This window comes from Eublepharis macularius, chromosome 2, assembly GCF_028583425.1.
Source record: "Eublepharis macularius isolate TG4126 chromosome 2, MPM_Emac_v1.0, whole genome shotgun sequence".
Lineage (NCBI taxonomy): Eukaryota > Metazoa > Chordata > Lepidosauria > Squamata > Eublepharidae > Eublepharis > Eublepharis macularius.
Genome location: NC_072791.1, coordinates 111,822,208 through 111,846,662, shown reverse-complemented (window position 1 = coordinate 111,846,662; position 24,455 = coordinate 111,822,208). Strand labels below are relative to the sequence as shown.

Here is a 24,455-nt window from a genome sequence, read left to right as displayed (position 1 = left end):
ACCCACACCAATACACTATTTTCCTAAGTAATAATATTTATTTGAAAAATCAGCTTGTCCAAATGAAATAGTTAAATCTAATTCTGATAACTATTATATTATCAATAGGTTTTAAAAATACAATAATAAATATTTCTTTTTCAGAGACAAAAACAATGTATATCAGTATTGGAAATTTGGAAATGATGGCTGTATCCATTCTAAGGTGTGTGATATTTTAAATTATATATTTTTAAGAATACTGCTAATTTTATATATTTAATTTTCTTCAGATTCCCCCATGGATACTATGAAAATGTTGATGCATGAACAGCAAAATAAGCAGGGGAAGGGGGTATCCACATTGTTTTAAAAGCATTATTGCATTGCCAATTTTGCTCTGAAGCATCATAAATATTTTATTAAAATAGTGTATTTTTTATTTATTGGCAATGGCAACTTTGAATTTGTTCCGGTTCTTTTCCTTTTTTTATTTCATCCATTTAATTCCAGCTTTTGCTACTTGTTCTACTTAGTACCATTCATTGATATACAAATTTTGTTGTAGTCATAAATTTGAGCTACGCTTGAGCTTTCAAAGCTTCCCTCTCCCCCTCACTTGATGGGAAGGGGAGGAGGGGTTCCCTCCTCTTCTTCCTCCCTCTCCTGATGGGAGGGGGAGGGAATCCCATTGGGTGAAATAAGTGACTGAAGCTTCCCCAGCTTCAGCTGGGAGGAGGGAGTCCCCCTCCTCTCAGCTGAAGTTTAGAGCCTGTTTGGAGCTTCCCCAGCTTCACATGGGAGGGGGGAATCCCCCTCATCTCAGCTGAACTTTGAAGAGGTGCTGGAATGCCATTCCACCACATTCTGGCTGAAAAAAAAGCCCCGATGAGTTTGACCTGGATTGCCCAGGTTAGCCTGACCTTGTCAAATCTCAGAAGCTAAGCATGGGTTGACCTTGGTTAGTAATCAGATGAGAGACCTCCAAGGAAGACCAGGGTCACTGTGCAGAGGCTGGCAATGGCAAACTACCTCTGTTAGTCTCTTGTTTTGAACCCCCCCCCCCCCGCAGGGGTTGCCATAAATAAGCTATGACTTGACAGTACTTCCTACCACCACTACATTATGTGCTGCAGTGACAAGGCATCTGACTAGATATCTTGCTTATGCACAGCTCAGGATTACTTTGGCACTGCATGCTTCAAATAGAGAAGGCAGACAGGATGGGCAGGTGGAAAAGGTCAGGAGATACTGCAGTGACCAAGTGTATTCATTTCTTTAGAAAATTTATATGCCAGCTCTCTGGACCTGCTCAAGACAGCTCACAACAATTAAAAAAACCAAACAGACAGTAAAAGCAATGCAAATACATTATATCAAAAAGAATATATCAAGAAAACAATCCAAGTAAATTAAAAAAACTCTATAAAAGCACCCCATAAAAGCAATCCAGGTCACAATAGCATTTAAAGTGGAGCGGTCTAAAATGTTATTGATAAAACAGTCTTCAGGCTATGAGCAGCCCATACAACATATAAAAAGATGCAACGCTGATTCCCAAAGGAAAGGAAAATAGGCACTAGGTGATCTTTAAAGGGAGAAGGCATTACACAGGTAAGGTGCCCCCCCCCCCAAAAGCTCCTTCTCTGGTTGCTACCTGCCTTACCTCCTCATGTAGGGACACAGAGAGGAAGTCTTGAGAAAAGAATTTCACTTGGTAGGCTGTACAAAATGGGGGGAGGCAGTCCTTCAATGATCTTGGCCCTAAGCCATTTAGGGCTTTAACTTGTGCCTGGAAACATATGCAGCCAATGTAAATGTTTCAATACAAGGGTGATATGATTTCTGTATCCAGCCCCTGAAAATAGATTGCTTGCTGTATTCTAGGTCAACTGAAGTTTCCTAATAGTTTTCAAAGGCACATAGAGCACGTTATAGTAATCTAACCTGGATATGATCAGAGTATGGATCACCATGGCCAAAGGTTTGTGGGCTGAACTTTGCTCTGACAATTTTAACTTACCCATGCCATCATGTCAAATTTCCACTAGTAGCAATAAGAGTGCAGCTGCCAACAACATCTAGGCCATCCACTAAGTGAGCAGAGATGAGGTGGAGAAAGCAACAGCAACCATGACCCATGTCAGTTTCCTATCTGTGCTTTGGTGTGTGTGTGTGTGTGTGTGTGTGTGTGTGTGTGTGTGTGTGTGTGAGAGAGAGAGAGAGAGAGAGAGAGAGAGAGAGAGAGAGAGAGAGAGAGAGAAGCAATTTGATGTGTTGTTTGTAGCTGGGTTCCCTGGCTCGACTTTTTGCCTTGGCATACACAATATACATTTAGTATGTATATTGTGAACCCCGATATACACCAGCCCCCTTGCCCAGCTGGTGTAGAGTTTTGGACTTGGGTGTCATCAATATGCTGATGACTAGACATGGGCATGAACCAAAAAAATTTAACAAAACCAGCGGTTCGCGGTTCGGTGCTGACGATGATCCCAAGATCGTGAACCGCAACAAACATTTTCCGTTGCCGAACCGGTTTGCGGTTCGTGGGGCGCGGAATGGCCCCTGTGGCACTTAGAGAGCCCATAATCCCGGGGAGTCTTTTGCAGGCTCTCCTACAGCCATCACCCAAGTTTGGACAAGATTGCAAAAGGGATCTTGGAGTTACACCCTCTCCAATCCAAGACCCCCAGGAAACTCCCACTTGATACAATTAGAGCCACCAGTTGATGTGGGCCAAGTGTACATAAGGTGGGTGCTGACGGCGGCCACCGGGCCTGGCAGGCAAGGAGAGGCGGCGGCAGCAAGCCGCCTCTCATCTGGAGTCAGGGGGTCTGGCTGCTCGCCGGCGGCACCCCCATGTGCCCGCCTGCCAGGGCAAAAAGGAGCACACTGGTATTCCCAGCGAGGACAGGAATGTGGGTATTACTGACAGCCGCTGGGCCTGGTGGGCATGGGGAGGCAGCGGCAAGCCACCTCCCCTCAGGGGGTGGGGGGTCTGGCCGCTCACCAGTGGCGCCCCCATGTGCCCGCCTGCCAGGACAAAAAGGAGCACGCTGGTATTCCCAGCGAGGGCAGGAAGGTGGGTACTGCCAGCGGCTGCTGGGCCTGGTGGACACAGGGCGGCAGCAGCGAGCCGTCTCCCTTCAGGGGGTGGGGGGTCTGGCTGCTCGCCGGCGGCATCCCCCATATGCCCACCCGCCAGGCCGAGCAGGTGCATGTGGGTGGGAGATGACATGACATTCGGACGGGCCTGACCCCCCAGCAAATGTGGGTCCTCACCTCGGGGTCCCACTAAGGAAAATTTCGCCAGCAGCCGACGGTACCCACCTTCCTGCCTTGCTGGAAAGGATGGGAGGGAGAGGACATGTCATCATGAGGAGGAGGAGGGGGAAGATCCCTCAGCAACTGCAGGTCCTCACCCGAGTGTCCCACTAAGGAACAGTGCAGCGGCAGCAGCCAACAGCTCCCACCTTCCTGCCTTGTCGGAAAGGATGGGAGGGAGAGGACAGGTCATCATGAAGGGGGGGGGAGGATCCCTCAGCAACTGTGGGTCCTCTCCTCGGGGTCCCACTGAGGAAAATTTTGACAGCAGCTGACAGTACCCACCTTCCTGCCTTGCCAGAAAGGATGGGAGGAAGAGGACCTGTCATGTGGGAGTAAGTGGGAAGTGTCAGGGCTTGCCACAGCCACCGCTGGGCGGGGTGCTGGGCGGTCTGCTCCTGATGTCAAAGGGGGGGGCAGGGATTCTGTGGGACCCTGCTCTGTGGATGGAGGGGTGGTATACATCACCCAGACTCCCTCTCACTCCACTCGCTGGCCTGCTCAACCTGTGCCACTCACTCCCCTTGGTCTCTGCCATCTCCTCCTCCTCCATCTACTCTCCTCCTTGCCTTTGCTCTCACTCTGCTTCGCTCCCACTCCACTCCATCATTCCTACTCAAGCCCACCACCACAGAGCTCTTCCCAGCCATCCTTTATAGGGTTTCCTTTCCCCACCCCACCCTTCTTCCAGCCTGGATCTGGGCTGCCCCAAGTAGTTGCAGCTGGGGTAGCTGATCTGGCTCCACTGACTGGCACCAGCTGTGTTGTGTTGCCTGGCTGCCAAGCCTCCCGGACTCGGCTGATTGCTGAAGGCAGGCCCAGCTGTGGCCCCTTGGCTGCCTGCCCAGCTCTACCCCCAGAATGCCTGTGGCAGCTCCACCTGAGGTTGCTTGGCTTCTGGCACTCCCTGGACCTGGCTATTGCCTACTAGCTGGTGTATAGGCTGGGGCGTGGTTCTGGGCTGTTGGGACTGCTTCTCCTCATCAGGTAAGGGCTCTGCTTGGGCAGCTGCTGGGTCACTATTTCCCCTGCCCTTGCCTTCTCCTTCTACTTTGCCCAGCCCCCTGCCTTCTCCCTGGATGGTGGGACTAGCTGGCCTTGCCCTGCCCCTTTCAGCCCCCTGGGGCCTTGGACCCTTACCCCTTTTTCCTGGCATAGGCAGGTTCTGGCTCTGATGGCTGGCTGCGGCAGCAGGGCCGCTGCCTTCCAGCTGTCTCTCACTGTTTCCTCCCAGCGAGGCCGGGGGCTGTGCCTCAGACCCCGGACAGGAAGATCCCCCCCCAACCTCCAGGCCAAAGAGGAGCACACTGGTATTCCCAGAGTGGGTGGGAGAGGACATGTTATCATGAGTAGGGAGAGGGAGAAGATCCCCCAGCATCCGTGGGTCCTCACCCGAGGGTCCCACTGAGGAATAGTCCGGTGGTGGCAGCCAATAGTGCACCCCTTCCTGCCTTGCTGGAAAGGATGGGAGTTGCGGGACACATTCCCACCCAGCTGAAAGGGGTCCCATCATTCCTGTTGACAGGGGAGCCACCACGTTGTCAACCAACTGTATCCCTATACAATACAATCGGCTGCGCGATCGCAACCGAACTGTTTAACCAAGGAGGGAGCAGTAACAGGATAGTCCCTCATGAAGCAGGGGATGACCTGATCCGCCATCTTGCCTTTACGGAAAGTAGGGGATGGGCAGGACAGGAGACATTGTTTGGACAGGTCAGAGTGGTTCCTGAGAGGGGGAGATGGAAACATGACAGCAGCAGCAGCAGCAGCTGACATCGGCCACCTTCCTGCCTTTGTGGGAAGGACATGAGTCGAGCAACCCATTCCCCCCTGCTCAGAGGGCTCTGCATTTGCGATGGATGGGGGCACTGTGTGGCTGAACTATATGTGAAACAGTTCCTGAGCTGCTGCGCAAGTGTCCAAAGGAGGCTGCCATCAGCATCACCCACCTTCCTGCCTTGCCGGAAAGGATAGGAGGGAGAGGACTTGTCATGTGGGGGGTAAGTGGGAAGATCCCCCCGCAATCGCCAGGCCAAAGAGGAGCACGCTGGTATTCCCTGCGTGGGAGGGAGAGGATGTGTCATTCAGACTGGGTGCCTGATCCCCCAGCCACCGCAGGTCCTCACCTGAGGGGCCCACTGAGGAACAGTGCAGTGGCAGCCGCCTCCTGAGCCATCAGCCTCGAGGTTGTAAGCAGCGCTGTCCCAGACACCAAGGGGACAACCTCTGCAAGCGCGGCCTTCCAGAGCACTCTGCTCTCACCAGCATCACCCTCAGGGCAAAGTGACCCTCCCACTGACCCCCACTCAGAAAAGCTCATGGCCCCCTTTCTCCCCCCAATGGATGTCTCACTGGGTGAGGAGGGAGACAGGCTTGGGTGGTGCCTCTTCAGGTGCCGAGTCAGGGCTGTCAAAGACAGGTGCTTCAGGTTTTTGCCCCTGCGCACCAGGACATCACAGGCACGGCACCACACCACACGGGGATCATCAGGAAGGGCCCGAAAGTGCCTCCATATAGAGGCATTGAAACGTCAACCGCTAACTGTCCCAGAGGAAGGAGAACGAACAGTTACAGGCTGCGCTGCAGGGCTGGACACGGACGACGGGGTGAGGGGTGGACTGCAGGTGGGGACACCACTGAGAGTTTGGGATGGGGATGGGAGGGATCTTTCATAACACACATACCATTCCTCCAGGGATCCATTGCCCACCCACCCCTCCTCAAAATGTTGAGAGAGATTCTCTCCCCTCCTGCACAAAGACCTCTTTGGCCTCCTCCACAGCCCACACAGTTGAATTGGGGGGGAGCAGGAGGACTCTCTGGGGCCCCCGAGCCACACCCAATACTGCTTTCCACAACTGAACCAGGAGGACTGCCATTGCACTTCACCCCACAACCACCCTTGGCAGCCAACACAAGAGGAAGACTCATTGTGCCACCAAACTAGAATTAAGGAGGACAGGAAAGGAGATGACTCTGTGTGCCCTCCGCCACGGTGCCCACTGAGCTTGGCCCCAGGGCCTTGTACCTAACAAAAGCACCTGCAAATGAATAAATATACACACTTCTAATAATATTATCACAATATCTTAAGATCTTTAAAGTGCTTCATGCTACAAATGTACAAAGAATCAATACTCAAATAAACAACGTTCCTGCAAGGAAGTCCCTAGGGTATCATGAGTCCTTCACTGCCGTGTTTTCTTGCTTGAAGAGCTCAAGCCCAAGGTCGGGATCCCAGGAGGACGTGGTACAACAGCCAAATGGAAAAGACCTGTTGAATCTTTTTCACTTTTTCTTTTATATTCCAGGTGAAAATCAAGAAAATAGGAGGAAAAAGGCCCCAGAGCAGGGCTCCCCTCACTCGACTCACAAGTAAACGTGGCACAGCTGCTGACTTGAAATTAACATTCTTAAATCTGCTCTCTTTTTTCTTTACAGGTTGAGTCAAGAAGGCAAAAGGGAAAGGCCCAGCCGGGGCTCCCCTGGCTCGGCTCTACAAGCTGCCGGCTTTATAACTCAGCTTGTTTCAGGATGCACAATCTTCATCAGGAGCTGCTCTTGTATCACCACAGCAGTCTTGAAACTCTATGACTGAACCAGAAGCATTCATGTGCAGAAGTTCAATGCACAAACCATTCGTGCATTGAATTTCTGCACATGAATGCTTGTGGTTCAGTCATAGAGTTTCAAGACTGCTGCGGTGATACAAGAGCAGCTCCTGATGAAGATTGTGCATCCTGAAACAAGCTGAGTTATAAAGCCAGCAGCTTGTAGAGCCGAGCCAGGGGAGCCCCGGCTGGGCCTTTCCCTTTTGCCTTCTTGACTCCGCCTGTAAAGAAAAAAGAGAGCAGATTTAAGAATGTTAATTTCAAGTCAGCAGCTGTGCCACGTTTACTTGTGAGTCGAGTGAGGGGAGCCCTGCTCTGGGGCCTTTTTCCTCCTATTTTCTTGATTTTCACCTGGAATATAAAAGAAAAAGTGAAAAAGATTCAACAGGTCTTTTCCATTTGGCTGTTGTACCACGTCCTCCTGGGATCCCGACCTTGGGCTTGAGCTCTTCAAGCAAGAAAACACGGCAGTGAAGGACTCATGATACCCTAGGGACTTCCTTGCAGGAACGTTGTTTATTTGAGTATTGATTCTTTGTACATTTGTAGCATGAAGCACTTTAAAGATCTTAAGATATTGTGATAATATTATTAGAAGTGTGTATATTTATTCATTTGCGGGTGCTTTTGTTAGGTACATGGTCTTTTGCACCTTGCGTTTGCCTTTGGTTGTTTGTGGTACACTGGCCCCAGGGCCTGGCAGCAGCCTTGGCACCAGAGGGAGGGAGGGACTAGAGCCCTAGCCCACCACTCCCACAGACCTGATCCCACAGGCACTGATTAATAATAATCAATGTGAGCCCTCAGCCGAGGTGCCGACTGAGCTTGGCCCCAGGGCCTGGCAGCAGCATTGGAACCAGAGGCTGGGGCTACAGCCACAGCCCAGCACACCAAGATGCCTGGACAAAACAGGCACAGAGACTAAGAATAATAATAGTAATAATAAGAATCATAATTAAAATGATTAGGATTGTGATAATAATAAGAATCATTTGGTGAGCCCTCAGCCCAGGTGCCCACTGAGCTTGGCTCCAGGGCCTGGCAGCAGCCCTGGCACCAGAGAGAGGGAGGGACTAGAGCCCTAGCCCACCACTCCCACAGACCTGAACATATCAGGCACTTAAGTGAGCCCTCAGCCGAGGTGCCCACCGAGCTTGGCCCCAGGGTCTGCCAGCAGCCCTGGCACCAGAGGAAAGGAGGGACTAGAGCCCTAGCCCACCACTCCCACAGACCTGACCCGATCAGGCACTGATCAATAATCAATGTGAGCCCTCAGCCGAGGTGCCCACTGAGCTTGGCCCCAGAGCCAGGCAGCAGCCCTGGAACCAGAGGAGATATATTCCTATCCCCCAAATCCAAGCTGAATTATACTCTCAGTCTCTCTCCCCAAAGGCTAGCAAGTGGCAAGCAAGAGCTCTGTCCCACTCCACTGCTCACAGAAAGTGAAACCCAGCCTGGGAGCCCACGGCTATTTATAAGCACAGGTCCCATTGAGCAACGCAGGAAGTCTGTGTTTGGCTGTCAGAGCTGCCTATCAGGGTTTGCAGGGATGAGATTGGAGTGCCAGTGGCTACAGGACACCCCCTTCCCCCTCCCTCCCCTGGGTGTCTTCTCCCAACTTGTAACTGCTTTGCAGCTCCGTGGTTGGAAGGAAGACCTGCCGATCAAGGTAAGCTGGGCTTCCATTCGGGTTTCTAGGGCAACAGAAGGAGCACAGACAGAGTTCAGGCATTCCCCCAGCTCCGTTTCCAGGGAAATTGATTGCTGGCGCCTGAGTGTCTGGCTTCCCGAACCACGGCTGAATGTACCGAACCAGGCCTCTTCCGAGCGCTGGTTCGTTGGCCATGGACAATCATGAGCCACTGGATTATAATAGCGTGATCATCATTTTCGTGGGTATTTGAAGTTCGTAATGTGGTTCATGCCCATCACTACTGATGACACCCAACTATATCTGATGATAGCTGGCTGGCCCGACTCTGCCCCAGATGTCTTGGAGCATGCCTTTTAAGCTGTGACTGGGTGGTTGAAACAGAGTTGGTTGAAATTAAATCCCACAAAGATGGAGGTCCTGCATGCGGGGCTGGGGGCTATGGGCATGAGACTCTGGCTTCCCGCTCTTGATGGAGCACCACTTGCACCGGTTTCGAGAGTTAGGAGCCTGAGGGTGATCCTGGATGCCTCCCTGGCTATGGAGGCACAGGTCGCAGTGGTTGCCCGGTCTTCATTTTTCTAAGACAGGCCCAACAGCTTGTAACCTACCTATTTACCCATGACTTAACTGCAGTGATCCAAGCAACGGTTACCTCTAGACTAGACTACTGCAACTCGCTCTACACAGGGCTTCCCCTGAGCCTGATCCGGAGGCTATAGCTGGTCCAAAATGCAGCTGCATGAGTAATTGCAAGGGTCTCGATTAGGGGACATATAACACCTATACTATGCCAGCTGCATTGGTTGCTGGTTGAGTACCGGGTCCAGTTCAAGGTTTTGGTGTTGACATATAAAGCCCTATGCAGACTGGGCCCAGCATATCTGCAGGACAGCCTCTCCGCATATGTACCCCAGAGGATGCTTTGTTCAACAAACAACTGTTGGTGGTCCCTGACCCAAGGGAGGCCCACCTGGCTTCGACCAGAGCCCGGGCCTTTTCGGTCCTGGCACTGACCTGGTATAACTCTCTGTCTGAGGCAACCAGGGCTCGGCAGGATTTGTTATCTTTCCGCTGGGCCTGTAAAACAGAGATGTTCCACCAGGCATATGGCAGAGGCTAGGTTGGGCCCCTACCGGCCACACTCAAGATCTATCCCCCCCCTCCCCCCCATATATGAGCCTATATGTGAGTTAGGTCCTGAAATGTAGTATTTTATTGTTGCCATCTGAAGAGAAGCTTATTGTATTTATTGTATAAAGTTGTTTTAATGTTATTTGTATAATGTTTTATATGTTTGTAACTGTTATTTATGCAAATTGAAATGTTGTACTCCACCCTGTGCCTGCGTGGTGGGGAGGGTGGACTAAAAATATCATCATCATCATCATCATCATCATCATCATCATCATCATCATCATCATCATCATCATCTTTATCTGGATTCCAGTCCTATACCACCCAGATACAGAATTTTGTCTTTTAAAAACTAAATAACGAGTATGACCGCATATACATTTTAATATTCACATTATTCCTTGCTGAGCAATTGGAATAATTTTAAAATTTGCTGACCATTATCAAAAAGTCACAAAAGAACTCAATCTATTTGGAAATTTCTGCTAGACTAGTTATTAAAAATCCACAGAATGCCATTTGCTTGTCCACATCCATCTTCTGAATACCCGTAACAGGAGGCAACACTGGGGGATGCTGTACTAGATGGGCCACCGGTTTGATCCAGCAGGGTACCTCTTATCAGTTGTATATGGCAACATATAGTAGGATTAGAGTAAACTTGAAGAGGAACAAAGTATGCAGGTGATTGCTGTTCAATTTCTCTCTCCCCAAATGTCTTTTGCCCCAGCACCCCAAATATGACCCAAGGTAGGTAATAAAGACAGATTATGTGGGTTCAACTAGTTTCTTTATTAACCTTCAGTTTTAACTGCTGATCTCTGTCAGTGCTCATACCATGAGCTGATTCTTTTGAAGGTGGACACCCCTAGGCATTCTCCTTAGGTGCCCACCTGGCAAGTCCACTCTGGTTCCAGGCCGGGCTGGCAGCTCTTGCCTGCCTTGTTTATCATAGCCTACACAGCCTCCTGTGCTGAGAGGTGGCCCGCTTCATCTGCCTCCCCTGACAGTCCATGAGGCACCTGCCAAGTTCAGGAAATGCTGCTCAGCACCCGGCCACTCCTTCACAACACCACCCAACCACCCAGCATGTGATCATCTGGCCTGGACCTCCCCATCACCGAGATGCCTCATGGTGTTTGACAATTAGCCCTACCTATCCTGAGCAACCCACCATATTTCTGCAAACTATCACCACATACATCATGGCGCAGGCAAAAAACAGGCCCCCTCTTTTGACAATCTGAGGGAAACCTCAAAAGTTCCTGCTCAGCCACAATTGGCTACCAGCTACTCCTATGATGTATTCAGGGAGGAAGCATGGGTTAATCTCCATGGCAAATGGAGGCTGAGGAAGAGGGCAGCTTGCTATATCCCTTGCTGCTCCATCTGGATTGGCTGAGCCTCCTACCTCAGCCCCTACCCATCATGTCTTGCACCATAATATTCTCAAAATAACTGTATTTTGTCAATAATGTGGAACCTGTTGTTTGCAATCCTTAAACCTCACTAATTCTGATTTTATGTAAAACATGTCATCCTTTGTCATCTAATGTCATAAATTATTTACTCCTACTTTGATATGTGTGAGGAGGGGAAGGGGGAATAATTTTTTTTTGTATGACCAGTGTTGCCAGAGTAAAGTAATGGCTTAATTCTTAACTAATGTAAATCCTTGTTTTACAGTGCATCAATTTTTTTGAAGTTCTATGTAACAAAATCAGATGGGGATTTCAAACAAAAAGAATTGACTTATTCTAAGCGTAAATCACATGCCAAGCTCTCCTAAACAAATATGTAATGGCAACAGAAATACTTACAAGTTATGCTTTGCATGGTTATTTACTGTGTATGTGTTGCAGGGCATCAGAAAAAGATTTTGTACATCTGTCTCAGTTTGGGAAATACTGAGTTATGTATATGTAACCTAACTTTTTATGACATTGCCCAGTATCAACTTTTTATCCCATAGTTCCCATTGTACAGATGGTGGTTTCTGTTGCTTACAGCCTGGTGTTACTACTCTGCCTTTGTCTTTTCCTACAGGCTTACCCTGAGTTTGTACTGACCTACCTAGAGGAGTTAAATGTAAGAGAGGAGGTGACCCAGATGGAATACCATACACATCCATCTGCAGCTCATCTAGGGACAGGCAGCAACTCAGCAGAAGAGGTCACTGTACCAAGCCACAGGCAGGTCAGAGCCAGGGGAAATATTTGGAAAGCACAGTTTGGAAACATTTGTTTAAACCAACATTTGTTTAAACCAACCATATTGAACTGGATGGCAAGTACATGTATATAAATATATATGTTTCAGAAAGAGAATCATAGTAAGCAAAGATATGGCTTTTCTTCATAGTTTAAAAGATTATTCCTTTCCTATGTGATAATATGATGTTAACATTCTATACCTACTGAAAAACCCTCATTCCAAATAAATATTACTATAATGAACAATATATTAATTACTCTCTTGTTCTTAATTTCCTAGGTTCTACAAAATAATGTCAGTAACTGCAATGAGAAACAACTTTCAGGACCTTTGGACGCCCATTTGATGCCTGAAGCCCCCTTAAGGGAGAACAGGCAGCTGACAGTGGCACTGGTGAGGAAGCTGGAAGAGAAACATCCTAAGGCCTCAGCTCAAAGGTAAGCCACTGACAGAACTGATATTTATTGTTCAATGACATTAGATGTTTTCCTTCAGTTTCATGTAAGATTGATTTCCTGGATATTATTGAAATATCTCATAAGCCCTCTGGCTTGCAAGCAGACATGGAGTTTTAACCAAAACTAATGAAAAGGGGTGACATTTATGTAATGTTTATTTTAAAAAGATAGATGTGTACACTATTTTTGAGGATCATTGGGGTCTTTAGTGTTAATGTAATATGCACAAGCCATTCAGTAACAGTAAGGTGCATGATTTATGGCATTAGGGTTGTGATTTATGACACTAGGGTTTTTTTTCTTCTGAAGATACATTTTTATTGTTCATAAATCTGAACAATTCTGAATTAAAACACGGCACACGTGTTTTTGAAAAGTAAATTGAAATTAACAAAAATACAGATTTTTATCTTTTTTCTGAATTGAGGGACAGCAGGGAAAATCTTCTATGTCTGTTATTTAAATGTTTCTTACAGTCTTAACAATAAACACACTCCAGAACCCACTTGGGCTTAAACACTCATATTAAAGTCTGAATGCGTATAGGCTGCTTTATGCATATGTCCAGATTGCAATTGTGGAACATTTTTCTGTTACATGGAAAGGGCCAGTTTAATATTCCCCCGAAGTTGCAATTTCTGAATTATTCTCATTTTCTTATGCATCAATTCTGATTTTGACCCAGGTTTGCAGCAGCCGGATATAAAACTGAATGTAGGCAGACAAGTGCACAGGCAATTAGTGAATGAAAGGGGAGAGGCTTGGATGAAGGAATGTTTGATTTGGGGGATCCTTTATTCTCCTTTAAAATACATTTGCACCATCCCTGAGTGAGAATATGACTATACAGACAAAGAAGCAGCAAATTTTACCAGTTCTAATCACTTCTACTAGATTGAAACCTGCTGTATCAATTCAATATATTCAACATCATATAAAGTTGCATTGTGATTATGAAGACCCCAAAATTCAAGGAGCTGTTTAATGTCCCAGATTCAACTGGTTAATATATTGCAAAGCTAAACAAAAGAAATGCATAGGAAATTCATCTGATAGTAACTTCTCCTGCCCATCAAGTCAGTTATCCCCAGAAGTTCAATGAGCAAAAGGTACAGAACACTTGTCCTACTTAATAATGCATTAATATTGACCTTTCAGAAGCAACGTGCTGATGTTTCTGTTGAATCTAGTGCAATTTAACTATAATTTTTATATATACACTCCTTTTTTAATCAGAATCACGTGAATCTCATTAACTACTTTTATGATTACATTGCGTTTTCTCAAAGTACTTAGCAAAGAATAATTAAATGTCACTAGGGCACTCTACATACAATCACATGTTAGATTTTGTGGAGAGGAAGATTATAGCGTTACTTATCTCTTTTCCACTTAACTCTTTTAATAGAGATTATTGTGCAGTAATATTCTTCATCTGTTTATGAGGAATAGAATAATTATGAAGCAATAGATTGCAGTTGCTATTCAATGATGAATTGAAAAGGCATAGATTCTGGTTTGAATGTTGGTTGTAAGATAGGGTCAAACCACACAAGATAAAATACACTTGAATTACACTCAAATACACTCGAATTACAAAATACAATCAAATTACCCATGTAATTCAAGTGTATTTTGTCTCGTGTGGAGAAACCCATAGCTCAGGCAGTACAAGTGTATCATCTGATCCATTTATAGAGTATTACAGTTTTCTTATCATGATAGATGTTGGCAGAGATCTATGAAGGATACTGCTGGAATCCCTGTCCATCGTGGTTGCTGAAATCTTGTAAAAATCACATCAGTGAATCTGTAATGTTCCTCATAATCCGAACACTGACCCAGGTGACCTTTACTCAAGTCTTTAAAAGAGGCAGTTATCCATTCTTTATTTTTTTTAAAAAAAAAATGCTAGAGAAGAATGTTTCCAGGTTCTAATTTGCTGTTTTGGGGCAAGATGATTGAGAAAGTAGTTGCAGATCAACTCAAAGTTGTCCTGTATGGCTTATATACTTAGAACAATTTCCAACTGGGCTGTGTGATGGAGACAGTACTTGTGACTTTAGTAGATGATCTCCATTTGAATGTACACTCACATGAACACATGAAGCTGCCTTATAATGTACCTTTTGTTACAGGCCAGTGCTGAATGGGGGAGGAGAGGGGGGGCAAGGCGACAAAAACACAATGGACAACAGTGTTGGAGTTGAAAGAGGCCACAACTTTATTGATATTACAGCTTGTGGAGCATCGGTGCTGCATAGGACACTGATCCAAGCATTGGCTGACCCACCTGCCAGGCGATGACCCCCACTCCCCCTCAGACAGCTGTTGAGGGGGGGAACCATGGGATGACAATCAGTGGGATGCCACATGGGTGTACACCCCTGTGTGGATTCCCTGCCACCTGGGAGTGAGGTGGATCTGACAGCCCCCGCTGGGCATGCACCCACCATGTCTCGCTCCCCAGACCACTTAAGGGGATCCCCATAATAGGAAAACTGAGGTTGTGGGCCCTGTTTCCCCCCAAACAGATCAAGGCCCAGTTTCTAATCTGCCACAAGAGACACAAAACGGCTCCTGCCAATGCTCCTAGAGCTGAAAAACCAAGCCCAGTGTGCCCCTCAAATGTCTGCAACCACATGTTCAGACCGCAGCTGGACAGGGACCACCAGGCGAGAACATGGCTGCTGCTCCACAAGAGATGACCAGGTGGAATCAGCAGCACCCCCTCAGGTCTTGACAAACTGCCCCACAGTCTTGGACCACTACTTCATGTCAAATCGGGAGCCAAGCACTTCAGCAACACTCCAGCCAGCTGTACCGCAGGAGGCTTATCCTGGGAGCCAAGTGCTGAGGGACTGGACCAGCTCCCCTGACCAGGGCTTGCAGTGGATGTGTGCGGACTGTGCCTCCCAGGCCCTCTGTGCTTCTCTGCCCCTCACTGCAACATGGCGGCTGCCATGCCCTCCTTGCCCTCCTCCCACTCACGGCCTGCAACCTGGGCCCCCAGATGAGTCTGGGGGCCGTTGTTTCCATCAAGATCAGCATTGTCTACTCAGACTGGTTTTAGATAGAGGTCTTTCACATCAGCTACTATCTGATCCCATTAACTCGAGATGCTGGGGATTGAACCTGGGACCTTCCACAATACCAAGCAAATGTCTACCACAGAGCTACAGCCCTTCCCTGTTAGCAATGGCTGTGCCCCCTTGTTGCTCTTATTGGATTTGTCTGCAGCCTTTGATACAGTGGACCATGTAATCTTTTTGAGATATATGGTGGTAGAAGTAGGTATCAGATTATGTACTTTGGATTGGTTGAAATCTTTCCTTTTGCTTTGGATTCAGAAGGTTGCTGTTGGAGACCAGTTGTCATCAGTGTGGGAATTAGCCTATGGGTTTCCACAAGGCTCAATCTTATCCCCTCCCCCCATGCTGTTTAATCTCTATGTAAAATCATTGTTGGCTCATCAAAACCACTAGCTAGTGCTAATTGCTATGTGAAATGGCTAAAGGTGAACAAGCTGAAACTGATTCCTGACAAGATAGAGGTGATGCTGGTTGAAAAGGCTGGGGTCTTGGAGGGCATGGTGTTTCCTACATTTGATGTGTTTCATTTGATGTTCACTGATTCAGTTAAAGGTCTATGGGTTATACTGGACCCAGCATTATTACTGGAGAAGCAAGTTCATTCAACTGCAAAAATGCTTTCTTCCATATTCATTTAGCCCAGAAGATGGCTTAACATAGTGGATCATGCCATGTGCATCCAAGGCCTAGTAACTTTGATGCTAGACTACTGTAATGCACACTGCATTGGTCGGTCCTTGAAGACAACCCAGAAACTCCAGTTGGTATAGAATACTGCAGCTCATTTAATATCCGTAACTGGGTAGATTATACATATTGTGCCTATTTTGCTGTCGCTCAAATGGCTAGTCATTAGTTTCTGGGCTCAGTTCATGGTATTGGCTATCAACTACAAAGCTCTTCATGGCCTACTACTAAAGGATATATTGATATTCTACACTGAGACAGCTGTGATCCTCTAAGCAATGTCTTTTGAAATTCCCATCCTGCAAATGGGTAAGATCAGTAGCTGCTGCACCCCAGTATTCTCTGTTGTGGCTCCCACTTTGTGGAATGGCCTGCATGTTCCCACTATAGCACCAGTATTTGACCTTGCCTTCTTTCATATTGTTTATGACATGACATGTCTTATACTGTTTTCATTTATTTACGTTATTTGTAGTTTGCTGTTCTCACTGACACTCAAGGTGGATTACACAGTGTTAATTGCAAGTCAATGCAATTAATAGGGTAAGACATTTAATAAACTATATAATAGGACTAGGATTACAGAAACCTGAAATAAAGCATAAAATGTTAAACAATGTAGAAAATGGTATTACATAGTAGAAAACAATGTACTGAGAGCAAGATAATACACACAGCAAACAGACAATAAATATTATCCACAATTCTATTCCCTGTATAAAAGCACTTTCCTAGACCATTCCGTTATAATACAGCCCCATTACCTTTTAAAGAATGCCCTCTTGAACAATTCTGTTTTACCTAGTTTGTTGAATGACAGAAGCATGGAAGCCAGTGCGGTGTAAACCAGTGTGGTGTACTGTTTAGAGTGTTGGACTAGGATCTGGAAGACTCAGGTTCAAATTCCCATTTGGCCATGGAAGCTCACTGGATGACCTTGGTCCAGTCATATTCTCTCAACCTAACCTCCAGGATTAAGTTGAGAGAATACAGGGTAGTTGTAAGGATAAAATGGAGGAGAGAATGATGTAAGCTGTTTTGGGTCCCTTTTGGGATGAAGAACAGGGTATAAGCATGTAAATAAATATGCCATTTACTCAAATGGTAAAATGTACTTTTTCTTGATTAAGGCTTTATTCATTTATTTAGAAAATTATATGCCACTTCTCTGGAGAATCTGCTTAAGGCAGATTACAAAGTAAAACATAATAAAATCATGAAAGAGCATATAATTGTCAAAAATTAACTTCTATTAAAAACCTTGCTAGAGTATTAAAACAGCATAAAATATTTATTACAATGTTAAAAGTAGGGTTGCTAGGTCCCCTTACCCTTCCAGCAGGAGGGGGGACCTGGCACTCACCTCTTTGGGTATCCTCTGGGAAGTGACGTCCTCATCACCCCAGAAGCATGCCCAGGAGGCTTATTTCCCCGCCTTTCTTCCCTGCCAGCCGGGTGAGTGATGTCAGGGGCAATCCTAGACAGAGTCACACCGTTACAAGTATTTTGAATTTAATGGTCTTAGAAGGGCATAACTCTGTTCAAGATAGCAGTGTTAGACTACTAAATATATCCAAGCAATAAGAAATGGTTTTTTTTGTGTTTAAGGGAAAGGGTATTTTGACAAGCCTAGAAAGTCTTTGCTGATCAAATCAATCTCCTTATCACCCTTTTTCCAGGATTCACATGGGTAGCCAAGGTCAGCAATAGAATCTATTTGTTTTCTTGATATTTATACCCCACCTTTAAGCCACAATTTAAGCCACAACAGCTCTAAAAGCTGTTTATATAATAACAATTCAAATATATTTCAAATATAAGAAAGATATGGGGAGAGAAGAGGAAGCAGTGTTCAGTTAATGGGTTTCCATTTTGTGTTGCTCATGCTTAGCTAGTTTATTCCTTCTTACTCACTTTTTTAAAAATTAAAGCTGGTCAGCAAAACCTGAAACATGCACTCTCTTGTATGTTAATATATTATGGATGAAATTCACTCAGCATCATTTGATACTATACATAATCTATGCTCTCTCCATTAAAGGAATGTCCATAGTAGCCTCATATGCCATAAGGGAGGTAGACAAAGCCATCTGTTGGCATTAGAGGTGGGCTTGGTCCAGAAAACGGACCAAAATTTTGCACAGTCCGACCCGATTCGTGGTTCGTGAACACAGTTTGTGGGACTCACCTTTTTCACCAATTTTGGTCCATTTGGGCTGGTCCGTTGGCCCGTGGTCCATGAGTCCAGACATCCTGGCACTGATCTATCAATTCCCTAGGCAATAGAGAGTACATCTGCAGTCCTTTTGCAGCCCTTAAAAACTTAATAGGCAGCTCTGCCTGCCGAGCAGAGAGCTCCCATTCTGCTCTATGGAGCAAGGAGCAAGAATGAATTCCCTAGGCAACGGAGGGGTGGATGTTCTGCTGCTAATCTTAGCCCTCAAAACCTTGATAGGCAGCTCTGCTTGCCAAGCAGAGAGGTCTCATTCTGCAAGGGAGGGGTGGACATTTTGCAACCAATACAGCCCTCAAAACTTAATAGGCAGCTCTGCCTGCCAACCAGAGAGCTCGCATTCTGCTCTATGGAGCAATGAGCCAGAATGAATTCCCTAGGCAACAGAGGGGTGGATGTTCTAGAGCCATGGCAACACCAATCTTAGTCGTCAAAATGTAGATAGGCAGCTCTACCTGTCAACCAGACAGTTCCCATTCTTCTCTATGTGAGCAAGGAGCAAGAATGAATTCCATAGGCAATGGCTGGGAAGGTGTCTGTGTGGTGAGTGAGGGGGCTCTCCCCCCACCCTTTTTTGTTTGATTTTGCCTCATTGCAACTTTTTGGTGCTGCTAGCCAATGCAAGGCAATTGGCATTTGTGACTGGAAGTTTCCTGGGGGCGGCCACTTTGGGGGTCTGTAACTTGGACGTCTGAAATGCAACCTTGACCAAAGTTGGAGAGTGGCTGGAGGAGAGGCTGCTGAACATTCTCTCTGAGTTTGGGCTCTCTAGATGTGAAGGGGTGGAGCCAGGCTGCTGGAAGTGATGGACAATGGACTGATGAACTGGTCTGTGAGCAGGGCTGATCCATGGAAAGTTCGTGGTCCATGAAAGTCAATGGACCATGAGCCGGTGGTCCGTGGGGTTTTCCTGGTCTGTGCCCACCTCCAGTTGGCATAGAAATTGATAGAGAGGGGACCATTTTTTTCAGGGTCAGAGCAAAATTAAAGGCCTTTCAGTCCCTGTAGTGGTAACTACATTGAAATCTGATATATAACAGTTGAATAAAGTGTTAGCAGAACTGAACAGACTGTAGTCAACACAAACTTGGCCTCCTTGTCCTAAGCAGATTGGAGGTTAATATTTTGCCAGTCTCCAGGTGGGGCCTTGAGATCTTGAGATTACAACTGAACTCTAGGCTACAAAGATGAGTTTCCCTAGAGAAAATGACTGCTTTGAAGAGAGGACTCTGTTCCATTATTCTCGGCCGAGATCCCTTCCCAAACTTCACCCTCCCCAGGCTCCATCTCCAAAATCTCCAGGAATTTTCAAACCCAGAGTTGGCAACTTTAGCAGATTGTCAGCATAAGCATGAGCCTCTTCCTGCTGTTTCATCTGCATGCCTAATCTATGCAAATAAGTGGGCAGAAATAAGGTTTATATTATGGATTTACATTGTGTCCTGTTTGCCATTGGGTGTTATACTTCCAAACTAGTAAAGCAGTTAAATAGTTCATATGACTTTTGAGGGATAACTCATTCACTTCAAATAATCTGTTTTCTTAAATAGATGTCCTGTGACTTAAACTTAAATAGCCGAGAACATATTCTAGGAGATTTCTTTTTAAAATCATCTTCTTTGCATTCAGTTATCACGGGAAAAATAATTATGTTGTTTTAAATCTTGGGTTATTAGGCTGGACATCTACAAGTGTGGATACAATTTGCCACCTACATTTTTGTAAAAACCAAACTAAACCAGCCTTACACTAAACTGTAGGTGTCATATTCAGTAAGATAAAAATGAAAACATTTTTTTAATGTAGAGAGGACGTTTAAAATTACATTCCTGCACAGTATATTCTGTTTTGTTTTCTGGTAAAGCTTTAATTTTTTTCCAATATATGTGCTCTACCATCTTACTTAGTGGGGAAATTATGGTGGAGGGAATATTTTCATCAAAAATCAAGGCACTTCCTCATGATTTATCTGTCATATAAATGTTTTAAAGGTTAAAGCTTTGAATTGGAGACAAATTAGCTTTCATTACATGCTTTGGCTTCATCTTGACAAAATTATTCAGATCTCTGAGCTAGATAATTCATATTCTTTTTTTTTTCTTTCCATCATGTACGGTATTACAAATCTAACTCAATGCGGTATAAAAGTAGTATAAATGCTGTATTTCATTTTTTACCTTGGCAATGCAAGGATGCAGTTGTTTGCATTATTATATTAAATTGGGTAAGTTACCTTTATTTAAATTGAATAGAGGTTGTTGGGGGGAAGAACTGTAGCAGCCAACAAAGCATGGTGACCCAGCTTGTCACCCAGTGACCTGTAAGAAGGAAATAATGAACTGTGAGTAGCTGTCATCTTAACTGTTTCTGACAGTTTGGCTATGGGCACATCTGTGTTAGTTGCATGGAAAGGCCTTTGTTGTTTTCCCACTAGTGACTTTGCAGACTGCTGTGGGGTTTGCTAGCTGCCCTGCTCCTACACTTTCCCTCCCCTTTTAACTGGGAAAGCAGCTGCCAATGATGGGGCTGACATTTCTTTTAATGATTTATTTGGCATTTATTTAATTATAAAGTACAAATCACATCCAACATGAGACCTTATTTTGGTATCTTAAGTGGATTTACTGTTGAATTTGGGATCCAAATGTAATTATAGTTTTGTGACTCATTTCTTTTCATCAGGCTTAGACTGGAATAACTTGGTATAGGGATGCAATGTAAAAAGCTTTCCCTTCATAACTTGCCACAGATTTTTCCTCCGGCTTCCAATAGAAATACTTCACTTAGTTATAATTTTAATTTGTTTTAAACTACCACTTCTCCTACTAAATAATAAGAGTGTACTCCATATAATGCAAGTAATATAGAAATATTTTCATTCAATGGTTTGAACTTGAATCATCTTTTGTTTCTATTTTATGGTTGGGATCCAGAGATCTGTGAGAGGAAATTAATGTGCACAATAGGTATTTTTGTCCCACTCCCTCATTTACAGCGCCTATGTGCCCATTGGTTATAAGCTGTTCTATCTTTTAAAAAGCAAATTGTAATGCAGTTGGGTGGAAGTGAAAAAGGAAAAAATGCTTTCCTTTGCAACTTTCGATCAAAAATGCTTTAAGCACATGTTAAAATTAGACATGGGCATGAATGGGAAAAAAAAACCCCCAAACACGCTGTTCATTGCCGACTATGAACATGAACAGACAAACAGTAATGAACATGTCCCGTTAGCTAACATGTTCGGTGTTTGCAGTTCATGGGGGCCAGAATGGCCCCCGTTGGACTTAGAGAGCCCATATTCACAGGGAGCAGGCTCTCCTCCAGCCATCATCCAAGTTTGCCCAACAGAATAAGACCCAAAGGGGTCTCCAGGACTGCAAATAATTATATTACAAAAATTTAATACTCATAAATCATCAAAGTGCTAAATATGTGCAAAATTCTATAGAAAAATCAATGTGCAAGTACATAAGCCGCCGCTTCAACTAATAAAATAATGTAATCAGTACATATAATCAATCAATATCTGGTAAATGGAATTACAATGGTAAGTTTCTTCTTCAACCAAATATATCTCAAAGTTCATGCTGCAATGGAAAATTCTTAACATAGGTGACCATACATGCTCCATAAAGGGAATTTTTAGGCTGAATAGTTTGGTCCTGCATGGGTTGAATAACGAACTAGATTACTCTTGTTTTTTGTAAATTACTTTTTGCTTCCTGTAATAAGCGCGAGCGCCCGACTTACCGGGCGCTCGGTTTGCTGCCGCCAGGGTGGGGAGGCGGGGCGGGCACCGTGGCTTCTGGGTCGGCTTGCCCAGCGTCCATGCGGGCAAGCCGATGGCCAATCAATTCAAACCCCGGCCAGCCAATCGCGGCGGCCGGGGGGCGGGGCGGGGCCTGCTGCCGGACCTCGGGGAGGCAGTCTTCCCTCTGGTCCGGCAGTTTCTTATTTAACCGGCTCCAGCCCGGCCCCGCCGCATTCCGTTCCTGGCTGCGAAATCCCACCCTCCGCTCCCTCTGTACTTGGGTTTGTGTTGCTTGTTTGTCATAACTTGTTCCTTGCGGTTGGTCATTGCATCAGATCTCTTTTGGGGGGAATCAGGGCCTCTGCCCTGGTTCCCAGTAAGGGGATTCCCATAAGGAATCTTGGGAGTGAGTACGGAGGTGCATGCCCAGCTCGGGGGCTGCCAGGGTGTACTCACTACCAGGTGGCAGGGGAATCATGCAGGGGTGTACACCCATGTGATTCCCCCCCCAAATGCCACTCCTGGGTTCCCCCCTTCAGCACGGGCCTGAGGGGGGAGGGGCCATCGGCTGGCAGGCGGGCCAGCCGATGCACAGGGATCCGATCCACATGACTGCCAATGCTCCTTATCTGCTGTTGTTTATAATAAAGTTATGGCCAGAAATTTTCTCCAGTCACGTGTGTGGTCTCAGTTTGTTGCCGCGCTCCCCCCCTTTGCCTCCCCACCCCTTCAACACTAGGCTGCAATATATTTTTGCTTCTGTAATAATATTTTTGATGATTTTCTATTGCACTTCTGAGAGTTATGTATTAGTGAGATGGACTTGTCATTCTTTAGGGGGAGGGCGACACCTTTAAACTTATGTTGGTTATAAATAGACACGCCCTTAGCAGCTCCGTCACGGCATTGATCCGTCAGAGTAGATCTGGTATGGAGTAATTATGCTCTACATGCTGAATTCGTGACCTGTAAGTAGTCTTTATGTTAGCTACGGGCTATTTACATTAATAGGGGAGTATATACAATTTTGTATGTTTTATTGTAGCCTGTATTAAAAACTAAAGCATAGCCGGTGAACAAGTGACAACGAAATGGGAATTGACAATCACGCTGGCAATAGACCCGTCCAGCTGCACATTGGATGCTACCATCAGCATTCATCCTTCTTCACTCCTGTGTTACCTTTATGGAGCATGTATGGTCACCTATGTTAAGAATTTTTCCATTGCAGCATGAACTTTGAGATATAATTGGTTGAAGAAGAAACTTACAATTGTAATTCTGTTTACCAGATATTGATTGATTATATGTACTGATTACATTATTGTATTAGTTGAAGCGGCGGCTTATGTACATATATATGATACTTGCACATTGATTTTTCTATAGAATTTTGCACATATTTAGCACTTAGCACTTTGATGATTTATGAGTATTAAATTTTTGTAATATAATTATTTGCAGTCCTGGAGACCCCTTTGGGTCTTATTCTGTTGGGTATTCTTTCCGGGGCGGCTCCTTTGTAGTTTTCATCACCCAAGTTTGGTCAAGATTGCAATACAGATCTTGGAGTTATACATTCCCAAATCCGACGCCCCCAGGAAACTCCCATTCGACACAGTTGGAGCCACCAGTTGACTTTGGCCCAGTGTACAAGCAGTGGATTTGAGGGTGGGCTGCCTCCCCCCTAGGGGGCAGGGGGTTTGGCCGCTCACCAGCGGCACCCCTCATGTGCCCACTTGCCAGGCCTCCTAGAGGCTACTTTCTGCCAAGGTATAATGGTGGGTGATGTCGGCAGCTGCCAGATCTGGCAGGCTGGGGGAGGCAGTGGTGGGCTGCCTCCCCTCTAGGAGGTGGGGGGGTTGGCTGCTCACTGTCAGCACCCCCCATGTGCCCGCTCACCAGGCATCTTAGACATGGTGCAGAGGCTGTTGCTGGCCAAACACACTGGCTGGACATGGAGCACTGGAAGTTTAGGTACATGGGATACACAGGTTTCTCAATAGACAGGTGCATAGCGGTATGGAATGGGTGTATAAGACAGAGGGATGCATGGATACATTGAATACCTGTATTGGATTGACAGGAGAGACAGATACCGTGTATGGGCATATTGGGGAGACATGTGGATTGCATAAATATCTGCGTTATCCCATCATTAGAAAGTTGGAAAGAAAGAACCAAGGGTGGGAGGTGGGGCCCACACCTAGCATGCAGAAGCAGAGCCACACATGCTGGCTGTGGAGGCGGTAGAGGATGCCTCCCCCCCCTCATCGTGGGGGAGGCATCGGTTCCCCTAGGAAAGGGGATTG

At 45.9% G+C, this 24,455-nt stretch overlaps 1 protein-coding gene across 1 annotated transcript in view; it reads left to right on the top strand.

Annotated features, from left to right (window-relative positions):
• The window catches only part of DCDC1 (doublecortin domain containing 1), an 807,587-nt gene that overhangs the window by 466,781 nt on the left and 316,351 nt on the right, over window positions 1-24,455 (top strand). The window contains exons 17-19 of the mRNA XM_054969981.1: window positions 145-205; window positions 11,755-11,880; window positions 12,202-12,359. Coding sequence (XP_054825956.1) covers window positions 145-205; window positions 11,755-11,880; window positions 12,202-12,359 — 345 coding nt within the window. The remainder of the gene's footprint in view (window positions 1-144; window positions 206-11,754; window positions 11,881-12,201; window positions 12,360-24,455) is intronic.